Raw genomic sequence first — 12,309 nt, 5'->3', positions numbered from 1 at the left:
TTATTTTTTCTCCCCTTGTGGGATTCCTTCCATCGAAACAATCTTTCCCAGGAGATGATAAGTAAGTGGACACCACCTCCCCCTCTCTTAGTATCGTCAGAGTGAAGACTGATTCCTGCTAGCAGCCTTACTTAGACTTACTCCTTTCCTGTCTTCTCTCCCTTCCCCACTTCAGACAGGCATTTATACTGACTTATTAGTAACATACTGGAACCAATCTTTCTCAGGAGGTGGATACTGAATCTTTCCAATGGTGGAAATACATACTTATCTTTAGCAGGTTAATACTATGTCAGGATGATTTAATAAAGGCGTTCTTAGAAATGGGTCTCTAAGCGGGAGCGGAACAGAGATTTACTCAAGAGAGCAAGACACTCCCCCTGTTATTTGGGGGGGTTTCACAGATGTATGGTTCTATCACAGAATCCTTCTGTGTTCCGTGGAGAGGTCACTGAAACATTTTCCATGATCATCCTTAGATGTTCTCTCAGAGGCATTTACAAAGGACCACATGTGCCATTTTCCTTTTTATAGTGATATATATTGAACAAAAATATAAAGGCAACGTGTAAAGTGTTGGTCCCATGTTTCATGAGCTGAAATAAACGATCCCAGAAATGTTCCATACGCACAAAAAGCTTATTTCTCTCAAATGCTGTGCACACATTTGTTTACATCCCTGTTAGTGAGCATTTCTCTTTTGCCAATATAATCCATCCACCTGATTGCAGGAATGTCCACCAGAGCTGTTGCCAGAGAATTCAATGTTAATTTCTCTACCATAAGCCGCCTCCAACGTCATTTTAGAGAATTCGTGGTCTCACAACCGCAGACCACGTGTAACCACGCCACCCCAGGACTTCCACATCCGGCTTCTTCACCTGCGGGATCATCTGAGACCAGCCACCCGGACAGCTGATGAAACTGGAGTATTTCTGTCTTATAATAAAGCTCTTTGGTGGGGAAAAACTCATTCTGATTGGCTGGGCCTGGTGCCCCAGTGGTTGGCCCTGGTTCCCAAGTGCAGCAGGTAGCCTAGTGGTTAGGGCATTGGGCCAGTAACCGAAAGGTTGCTAGATCAAATCCCCGAGCTGACAAGGTTAAATCTGTAATTTTGCCCCTGAACATGGCAGTTAACCCACTGTTCCTAGGCCATCATTGTAAATCAGAATTTGTTCTTAACTGACTGCCTGGTTATATATTTTTTTTTTAAGTGGCTGGGCCTATTCCCTCCAACGCCAAGGGCTGCGCCCCTGCCGAATCATGTGAAATCCATAGATTAGGGCCTAATGAATTTATTTCAATTGACTGATTTCCTTATATATGAAAATATATTCATAAATATATATATATTTATATTCAGTATAGATTCCACTGATCCACATGTACATACAGTATATATATACACAGTGGCTTCGAAAAGTATTCAGACCCATTGACTTTTTCCAAATTTTATTACGTTACAGCCTTATTCTAAAATGTATGAAATATTTTTTTCCCTCATCAATCTACACACAATACCCCATAATGACAAAGCAAAAACTGATTTTATATATATATATATATATATATATATCATATTTACATAAGTATTCAGACCCTTTACTAAGTACTTTGTGGAAGCACCTTTTGCAGAGATTACAGCATTGAGTCTTCTTGGGTATGACGCTACATGCTTGGCACACCTGTATTTGGGGAGTTTCTCCAATTCTTCTCTCCAGATGCTTTCAAGCTCTATCAGGTTGGATGGGGAGAGTTGCTGCACAGCTATTTTCAAGTCTCTCCAGAGATGTTTGATCGGGTTCAAGTCTGGGCTCTGGCTGGCCCACTCAAGGACATTTAGAGACTTGATCTATGAAAAGCCAACTGACATTTACTCCTGAGGTGCTGACCTATTGCACCCTTGACAACCCCTGTGATTATTATTATTTGACCCTGCTGGTCATCTATGAACATTTGAACATCTTGGCCATGTTCTGTTACAATCTCCTCCCGGCACAGCCAGAAGAGGACTGGCCACCCCTCAGAGCCTGGTTCATCTCTAAGTTTCTTCCTAGGTTCTGGCCTTTCTAGGGAGTTTTTCCTAGCCACCGTGCTACCACACCTGCATTGCTTGCTGTTTGGGGTTTTAGGCTGGGTTTCTGTACAGCACTTTGAGATATCAGCTGATGTAAAAAGGGCTTTATAAATACATTTGATTTGATTTGCCCCGAAGCCACTATTGCGTTGTCTTGGCTGTGTGGTTAGGGTCATTGTCCTGTTGGAAGGTGAACCTTTTTCATAAAAGAGCTCTCTGTACTTTGCTCCGTTCATCTTTGCCTCGATCCTGACTAGTCTCCCAGTCCCTGCCGTTGAAAAACATTCCCACTGCATGATGCTGCGACCACCATGCTTCACCATAGGGATGGTGCTAGGCTTCCACCAGACGTGACGCTTGGCATTCAGGCCAAAGAGTTCAATCTTGCTTTCATCAGCCCAGACAATCTTGTTTCTCATGGTCTGAGAGTCCTCTAGGTGTCTTTTGTCAAACTCCAAGTGCGCTGTCATGTGCCTTTTACTGAGGAGTGGCTTCCATCTGGCCACTCTACCTTAAAGGCCTGATTGGTGGAGTGCTGCAGAGATGGTTGTCCTTCTGGAAGTTTCTCCCATCTCCACAGAGGCACTCTAGAGCTCTGTCAGACCATCTGGTTCTTGGTCACCTCCCTGACCAAGGCCCTTCTCCCCCGATAGCTCAGTTTGCCCAGGCGGCCAGCTCTAAGAAGAGTCTTGGTGGTTCCACACTTCTTCCATTTACAGTAGGAATGATGGAGGCCACTGTGTTCTTGGGGACCTTCAATGCTGCAGACATTTTTTGGTACCCTTCCCCAGATCTGTGCCTCGACACAATCCTGATTCGGCGCTCTAATGACAATTCCATCGACCTCATGGCTTGGTTTTTGCTCTGACATGCACTGTCAACTGTGGGACCTTATATAGACAGCTGTGTGCCCTTCCAAATCATGTCCAATCAATTGAATTTTCCCCAGGTGGACTCCAATCAAGTTGTAGAAACATCTCAAGGATGATCAATAGAAAAAGGACGCACCTGGGCTCAATTTCGAGTCTCATAGCAAAATATGAGACTCTAAATATTATTTATTTTTTATACATTTGCAAAAAAAATGTAAATCCTGTTTTCACTTTGTCATTATGGGCTAGATTTTAGAATAAGGCTGTAACGTAACAAAATGTGGAAAAGGTCAAGGGGTCTGAGTACTTTCTGAAGGCACTGTATATATATAGTGTACAAAACAAAAGGACACCTGCTCTTTCCATGACCAGGTAAATGCTATGATCCCTTATTGATGTTACTTGTTAAAACCACTTCAATCAGTGTAGATGAAGGGGAGACAGGTTAAAAAGGGACTTTTAAGCCTTGAAACAATTGAGACATGAATTGTGTATGTGTGTCTTTCAGTGGGTGAATGGGCAAAACAAAATATTGAATTGCCTTTGAACTGGGTATGGTTGTGACGTGGTGAGGTTGGACCCAGGTGCAGAGAAGAGACCAGACAAGGAATCAGTGGTTAAAGATAAACATAAATACTTTACTGATAAACAGTAGCCACAGGATCACAGTACCATGGGAAAAATAACAAATACTTCATCTCAAAAACTCACTCAGGAAACACGGTAAACAATTCAAGCTTTTGCAAAGGAAACCAGAACACACACCTCTTTTAACAGGTCAATCAGAATGAGTGATAGGACACACCTGAGTGTCATTAATGTCTCTAGGACGGTCTCTGCTGCCCTCTGGTGACAGGTGGAACCATGACAATGGTAGTAGGTGCCAGGCACACCGGTTTGTGTCAAGAACTGCAACTCTGCTGGGTTTTTCATGCTGAACAGTTTCCCGTGTGTATCAAGAATGGTCAACCACCCAAAAGACTTCCAGCTAACTTGACAACTGTGGGAAGCATTGCAGTGAATGTTTTCTTGCCTAACATCATTATTTGGAAACGGTATATTGATGATATTTTTGTTCTATGGAGGGGTGATGCAAAACAGCTCCAGGCATTCCATGTTTTTCTTAACTCTTGTTCTGAGCATCTGAGATTTACTATGCAAGCTGACATACGTCAAATCAGTTTCCTTGATCTTCTGATCTTATGTGAGGATAATGTTCTATACATTGATCTTTACAGGAAACCTACTGATCTTAACAGTTTGTTGAGGGCTGATAGCTGTCACCCGATTCCCTTGAAAAACAGTTTTCCCTACAGCCAATTCTGTCGAATCAAAAGAATTAGTAAAAAACATTCAGATTTTGACAGAAATATGGCTGAGACGCAAAGAAAATTCAAGGAGAGGGGATACAAAAATGGTCAGATTAATACTGCCATTGAGAAAATTCTAAACAAACCGAGACATGATCTTTTTCAAGGACAGTCTCGCAAAAATAAGCATTCTTGCATTCTAACTACCCGCTATTCAAAGTGCTCTGAACAAATTAAGGGAATCATTCACAAACATTGGCACATTCTAAGATCCGATGACAGTATCAGTAATGTGTTTTCGGACCCTCCCTTGGTCGTATTCTTGTGGGGCAAAAATCTCAGAGATCAATTGGTAAACTCTGATTTAACACCCCAAGATATCCCTGCACAACATCTATTTGCGCCCCTACTGGATGGAAACTACAAGTGTAAAACTACAAGTGTAATGGCTGTGCTCAATGCAATGACACTTACTGTATAAATGTACAGTTGAAGTCAGACGTTTACATACACCTTAGCCAAATACATTTAACCTAAGTTTTTCACAATTCCTGACATTTAATCCTAGTAAAAATGCCCTGTCTGAGGTCAGTTAGGATCACCACTTTATTTTAAGAATCTGAAATGTCAGAATAATAGTAGAGAGAATTATTTATTTCAGCTTTCATTTCTTTCATCACATTCCCAGTGGGTCAGAAGTTTACATACAGTCAATTAGTATTTGGAAGCATTGCCTTTAAATTGTTTAACTTGGGTCAAAGATTTCGGGTAGCCTTCCATAAGCTTCCCAGAATAAGTTGGGTGAATTTTGGCCCATTCCTCCTGACAGAGCTGGTGTAACTGAGTCAGGTTTGTAAACTTTAATCTGAAGCTATTCTTGTGATTCTTGTGATTTTGCTATTGTAAATGTTTGTAGGCCTCTGTTGCCAAATTGTATCTACGATCATATGCTATCCATTCATGTTTTTGGTATGTTATTTTTATATCTGAGAAATAACCAATGATATCAGGCCACACCCGGCCATGATTACAGACACCTGTGTGTGTCCTTTGACACTATATAAACTAGTCACCCCGCAGTGTTTGCCATTATACCCTGATGAAGACAGCTCGTCTGTCGAAACGTTGGATATTAGGTTATTAAATTATTGCATCTGAGCTCCTAGAGTGTGCGGCTCTTCTTTAATTTTTCAAGTGTTCTACTCCGCTAGCCAGCACCTCGCCAAAATAGATGTGCGTTTATTCTGCCTCTGGAAGCATTGGAGTCAACATGGGCCAGCATCCCTATGGAACGCTTTCAAACACCTTGTAGAGTCCATGCAACAATTCCAAAGATTTACTGAGTTACAGTTCATATAAGGAAATCAGTCAATTGAAATAAATTCATTAGGCCCTAATCTATGGATTTCACATGAATGGGAATACAGATTTGCATCTGTTGGTCACGGATACCTTTTAAAAAAAGTAGGGGCATGGATAAAATAAACAGTCAGTATCTGGTGTGACCACCATTTGCCTCATGGACTGCAACACATCTCCTTCGCATAGAGTTGATCAGGCTATTGATTGTGGTATATGGAATGTTTTCCCAGTCCTCTTCAATGGCTCTGCGAAGTTGCTGGATATTGGCGGGAACTGGAACACGCTGTCGTACACGTCAATCCATAGCTTCCCAAACATGCTCAAAAGGTGACATGTCTGGTGAGTATACAGGCCATGGAAGAACTGGGACATTTTCAGCTTCCAGGAATTGCGTACAGATCCTTGTGACATGCTAAAACATGAGGTGATGGCGGTGGATGAATGGCATGAATGGGCCTCAGGATCTCATCACGGTATCACTGTGCATTCAAATTGCCATCGATAAAATGCAATTGTGTTCGTTGTCTGTAGTTTATGCATACCCATAACATAACCCTACCACCACCATGGGGCACTCTGTTCACAACACTGACATTAGCAAACCGCTCGCCCACACAGCGCTATACGACGCTGTCTGCCATCTGCCCGGTACAGTTGAAACCATGATTCATTCATGAAGAGCACACTTCTCCAGTGTGCCAGTGGCTTATCGAAGGTGAACATTTGCCCACTGAAGTTGGTTACAACGCCGAACTGCAGTCAGGTCAAGACCCTGGTGAGAACGACGAGCACGCAGATGAGCTTCCCTGAGACGTTTCTGACAGTTTGTGAAATTCTTCAATTGCCCAAACCCACAATTTCATCAGCTGTACGGGTGGCTGGTCTCAGATGATCCCGCAGAAGAAGAAGCCGGATGTGGAGGTCCTGGACTGGCATGGTTACAGGTGTTCTGCGGTTGTGAGGCCGGTTGGACATACACTACTGTTCAAAAGTTTGGGGTCACTTAGAAATGTCCTTGTTTTTGAAAGAAAAGCACATTTTTGTTTACTTGTCCTCTTGTTCAGTTGTACACCGGGGCCACCCACTCCTCTTTCTATTCTGGTAAGAGCCAGTTTGCGCTGTTCTGTGACGGGAGTAGCACACAGCGTTGTACGAGATCTTAGATTTCTTGGCAATTTCTCGCATGGAATAGCCTTAATTTCTTAGAACAAGAATAGGCTGACGATTTTCAGAAGAAAGTTCTTTGTTTCTAGTCATTGTGAGCCTGTAATCGAACCCACAAATGCTGATGCTCCAGATACTCAACTAGTCTAGAGAAGGCCAGTTTGATTGCTTCTTTAATCAGGACAACAGTTTTCAGCTGTGCTAACATCAATTCAAAATGGTTTTCTAATGATCAATTAGCCTTTTTAAATGATAAACTTGGATTAGCTAACACAACGTTCCATTGGAACACAGGAGTGAGTGATGGTTACTGATAATGTGCCTCTGTACGCCTATGTATACATTCCATAAAAAATCTGCCGTTTACAGCTACAATAGTCATTTACAACATGACTATTGTCTACACTGTATTTCTGATCAATTTGATGTTATTTTATTTTAATGGACAATTTTTTAAAATTTTCTTTCAAAAACAAGGACATTTCTAAGGGACCCAAAGTTTTGAACAGTAGTGTACTGCCAAATTTTCTAAAACAACATTGGATGCGGCTTAAGGTAGAGAAATGAACATTCAAGTCTCTGGCAACAGCGCTGGTGGACATTCCTGCAGTCAGCATGCCAATTGCACGCTCTCTCAAAACTTGAGACATCTGTGGCATTGTGTTGTATGACAAAACTCCACATTTTAGAGTGGCTTTTTATTGTCCCCAGCACAAGGTGCACCTGTGTAATGATCATGCTCTTTAATCAGCTTCTTAATATACCACACCTGTCATTGGTGTCATTGGTGGATTATATTGGTAAAGGAGAAATGTTCACTAAGAGGGATGTAAACACATTTTAGCAAAAAATTTGACATCAACTTTTTGTGCGTATGGAAAATGTCTGGGATCTATATTTCAGCTGATGAAACATGGGACCAACACTTTACATGTTGCGTTTATATTTTTGTTCAGCATATATATCAACACTGCTCATACATATACTAACTAATTAAAGTTGCGAAATGTGAGACATTTTGCATCATGTGACGTTTCTTTCATCAGTGCATAAAAATAATAAAGATAAAAAATGTACTTTTATTATACAGCTATATCTTCTTCTTTTTTTTGGTTGGTCCTGACCGCAATAAGTCCATATAAAGAGACTGTGGCTTTACAAACAAAATAAATATTACAATTGGAATCAGTAATGCTGAAACTGCCACGTCCGTTTGCAAAGAAATTAACAAAGAAATGACTTCATACAATAGGTTAGGTTTAGGTTTATATCCCTCTGATATCATTGCACATCATTGCACGTACAATAGAACAGCAGAGTGTGTAATGCACAGGTTTTCACCACCATGCTGGATGCTCCTCTCCTCCATTTCCTAAACACTAACAAATGTGCCTTGGGGCTTTGTGTCCAGGTTATGGGGTTTCACTAAAGTTGTAGCTGTGTGTCTACGTCTTCTGTGATATGGTTCGGTGTGTCTACACACAGGGTCATGACTGTGTTATTGTGTGTGGGATCATGACTATGTTATTGTGTGAGTGTGAGGAGTTATGACTGTGTTATTGTGTGAGTGAGTGAGAGGGGTCATGACTGCGTTATTGTGTGAGTGAGTGAGAGGGGTCATGACTGCGTTATTGTGTGAGTGTGAGGGGTCACGACTGCGTTATTGTGTGAGTGTGAGGGTTCATGACTGCGTTATTGTGTGAGTGTGTGGGGTCATGACTCTGTTATTGTGTGAGTGTGTGGGGTCATGACTATGTTATTGTGTGAGAGAGGGGTCATGACGGCGTTATTGTGTGAGTGTGTGGGGTCATGACTATGTTATTGTGTGAGAGAGGGGTCATGACTGCATTATTGGGTGAGTGTGTGGGGTCATGACTGTGTTATTGTGTGAGAGAGGGGTCATGACTGCGTTATTGTGTGAGTGTGTGGGGTCATGACTGTGTTATTGTGTGAGAGAGGGGTCATGACTGCGTTATTGTGTGAGTGTGTGGGGTCATGACTGCGTTATTGTGTGAGTGAGAGGGGTCATGACTGTGTCATTGTGTCAGTGAGAGGGGTCATGATGACTGCGTGTCATTGTGTTAGTGAGAGGGGTCATGATGACTGCGTGTCATTGTGTTAGTGAGTTGGGTCATGACTGTGTGTCATTGTGTGACTACAGTATACAATACACAATATAGTAGAGTGGATGGGAGGCCAGTTAAACACTGCAGCTCTGGTGTTGCCATCAATAGTTAATGGCGGAGTGAAAAGCCAAACACTGTGTCATTGCCAGCCCGGTGGGCTCACAATTACAGCATGCCGTTTCAGCCACCCGGATCGGGTTTGCATCCAATTAGTCCTCTACATGTGGTAGGGTTACCACCAGCACCCTGGGTCACCAGCTACAACTGGCCCAAGTGGCTCAATACAGAGCGGAGGCTGAGGTGGAAGTGAGGACTGGGATGAGGGCATGGGACAGGCTGGGGGTGAGGGTGATGATAGGGAGGGGGGGGTTGAGAGTGAGCCGGGGAATAAAAGTGAGGGTGAGGTATAAGGGTGGTAAAGGGTGATGATAGGGGTGAGCTTGTGTGTGTGTGAGAGAGAATGTGAGTGAGTTAGTGAGGTTGATGGATAACAGGTGATAGTGGGAAATGTGGGAGTGAGGGATGAGGATGAGTGAGGGATGAGGGAGAGTGAAGGATGAGGGTGAGTGAGGGATGAGGGTGAGTGGGGGATGAGGGTGAGTGTATTTTCCTAATCATATAGGCTACAATTGTCTTTAGGCAGTAAAAACAAATCACCTGCAGAAAACAAATACTGTAGCAAGACCCCTAATGGTTACACATTTTCCAAAGATCGACTCCTTTCTTTTCTTGGTCGTGTGAAAAAGGAGACCAGACTATTCTCTTCTATTTCAAAAATGTTCCTATCCTTATGTCATTAGGGGTAATATCCAAAGGGTGCAGTTGACATTAGCCTGTCTACTGAGCTTATAATACATCGGGTCTGGTTTTTACTAGCACTTTCAAACTTAAATATTATGATGATATGATTTTGATTAACATACAACATATTATTCGTAGAGACTTATAGAAGACCACGTTTTGGTTAGGCTGAGCATTTGCAGCTGATGCTGTTGAACAGCCATTATTAGTCCAGCGGCTCTTGAGAGGATTAGGACTGCAACCTGTTAACGATAATATTTGTTCTAGGGTTGTGATGGATTGCTTTGTAAGACATACTCCAAAGCTTTAGTGTTACTGTTAATGTTTTGTGAAGTCCATCCAAAAGGCAGCAGGGTCATAACACGATTAAACACCACGTTTGCGATGATATCTCACTATTAAACAGATAATAATACAGTTTATCTTAACGAGTCCCAAACTTGCTGCAAACTCTCATACCCATGCAACCATTTAGAAAAATACTGTAAATGCATTTTAAATGTATTTCTCTGTTTGCTTCAGACACGCCTATGCTAATAATAATAATAATAATGTATCCTAATAGACTGAAGAAAATAATATTGATTGTCAACTAAAAATAGCATGAAACATGATGTCATCTTCAACAAGGTCGTAAAGGCAATAGTTTGAATAACTTACCGAACTTGCAAGGCCATGGAGAGTAGCCTATGCATAGCCTACCTAGGTTTTTGCTTTGATTTATGAAGCACAATCAAGTGCAACATATTCAGGTAAGATTTACGTCACTGGTTTAATAAATCTTACCTATGGTCGTGATCACAGTGATTGCGAAGTAAAATGATCCAGCGAATTTCCACTGTAACCCGGCTTTATGAGGCTTCAGCTGCAACACCACTTCCTCGAGTTCATCGAAGTTGAGTTTAGTGAGATTGTATTTGTTCCTAAGCTCTTGTTTTCTGTCGTACACTTTCTTCTTCTGGGTCGTCTCCTTCTTAGATTCCAAGGCATCGAAGACAGCCGCACCGACTAACAGGTAGATGAACGTGCAAATGATGAGCGCAAGGGTCCTCACGTTTTGTCTCTTCATGGTCAGGGTGAGTAGACGGGCTCCAAAATTGTGAAAGCGAATCTTGAGGATGGGGAGCTCGGCTGGTTCATTGCGAGGCTGGCTCTATCAACAGGGACAGTGGCGCGCAGAAAGCTCTCTGATCACTTTATTTGCCCAAGCGCACATTTTCTCTCGGAGCTGTTCGTTTCAGCACCACCACTTCCAACCGCCCTCCCACCGCGTGCTCGCCTGAATGCGTTCTTAGGGTCTGTGCGTATGTATGTACAGTATGTCTGTATGCAGAAGAGAGTGGGAGTTAGGCTACTGTAGACGGCAAGTTTACTGTAATATCACCATTAGCTAAAATAGTGCTGCTGTTGGATATTCCATTGTGTGGTGATTACAGAGGTGGCATCCCAGAGTGGTGGGGGGGATTTGTTTTCCTGGGACCCAGAGTTTTTCCTGATCTGGTAGGCTAACCTAAAAAGGTAAGATTCTGGACCCTAGTTGTAGGGTATGACATCAGCCAAAGTTTGAATATACAGGCATTCGGGAAGTATTCAGATCCCTTGACTTTTTCTACATTTTGTTAAGTTACAGCCATATAATACCTCAAAATGACAAAGCAAAAATGTTTTTTTAGAAATGTTTGCAAATTTATATGAAAAAAAAGGTATTCAGACCCTTTACTCAGTACTTTGTTGAAGCACCTTTGGGAGCGATTACAGCCTCAAGTCTTCTTGGGTATGACGCTACAAGCTTGGCACACCTTACTTGGGGAGTTTCTCCCATTCTTCTCTGCAGATCCTCTCAAGCTCTGTCAGGTTGAATGGGGAGCGTCGCTGCACAGAGATGTTCGATCAGGTTTAAGTCCGGGCTCTGGCTGGGCCACTCAAGGACATTCAGAGACTTGTCCCGAAGCCACTCCTGTGTTGTCTTGGCTGTGTGCTTAGGGTCGTTGTCCTGTTGGAAGTTGAACCTTCGACCCAGTCTGAGGTCCTGAAAGCTCTGGAGCAGGTTTTCATCAAGGACCTCTCTGTACTTTGCACCGTTCATCTTTCCCTCGATCTTGACTAGTCTCCCAGTCCCTGCCACTGAAAAACATCCCCACAGCATGATGTTGCCACCACCATGCTTCACTGTAGGGATGGTGCCAGGATTCCTCCAGACGTGACGCTTGGCATTCAGGCCAAAGAGTTCAATCTTGCTTTCATCAGACCAGAGAATCTTGTGTCTCATGGTCTGAGTCCTTTAGGTGCCTTTTGGCAAACTCCAAGCGGGCTCTCATGTTCCTTTTACTGAGGAGTGGCTTCTGTCTGGTAATTCAGTCATAAAGGCCTTGGTGGTGCTGTAGAGATGGTTGTCCTTCTGGAAGGTTCTTTCACAGAGGAACTCTGGAGCTCTGTCAGAGTGACCATCGGGTTCCTGGTCACCTCCCTGACCAAGGCCCTTCTCCCCCGATAGCTCAGTTTGCCCAGGCGGCCAGCTCTAGGAAGAGTCTTGGTGGTTCCACACTTCTTCCATTTACAGTAGGAATGATGGAGGCCACTGTGTTCTTGGGGACCTT

At 42.8% G+C, this 12,309-nt stretch overlaps 1 protein-coding gene across 1 annotated transcript in view; it reads right to left on the bottom strand.

The window, feature by feature from the left end:
• The window catches only part of kcnk3a (potassium channel, subfamily K, member 3a), a 56,490-nt gene extending 45,528 nt beyond the window's left edge, over window positions 1-10,962 (bottom strand). The window contains exon 1 of the mRNA XM_071369639.1: window positions 10,499-10,962. Coding sequence (XP_071225740.1) covers window positions 10,499-10,781 — 283 coding nt within the window. The 5' untranslated portion in view covers window positions 10,782-10,962. The remainder of the gene's footprint in view (window positions 1-10,498) is intronic.
• Between the last annotated feature and the right edge of the window lie 1,347 nt (window positions 10,963-12,309).

The sequence above is a fragment of the Salvelinus alpinus genome, chromosome 27 (genome assembly GCF_045679555.1).
Source record: "Salvelinus alpinus chromosome 27, SLU_Salpinus.1, whole genome shotgun sequence".
Classification (NCBI taxonomy): domain Eukaryota; kingdom Metazoa; phylum Chordata; class Actinopteri; order Salmoniformes; family Salmonidae; genus Salvelinus; species Salvelinus alpinus.
The sequence above is the reverse complement of the archived record's forward strand: the minus strand, read 5'-3'. Positions and strand labels throughout refer to the sequence as shown.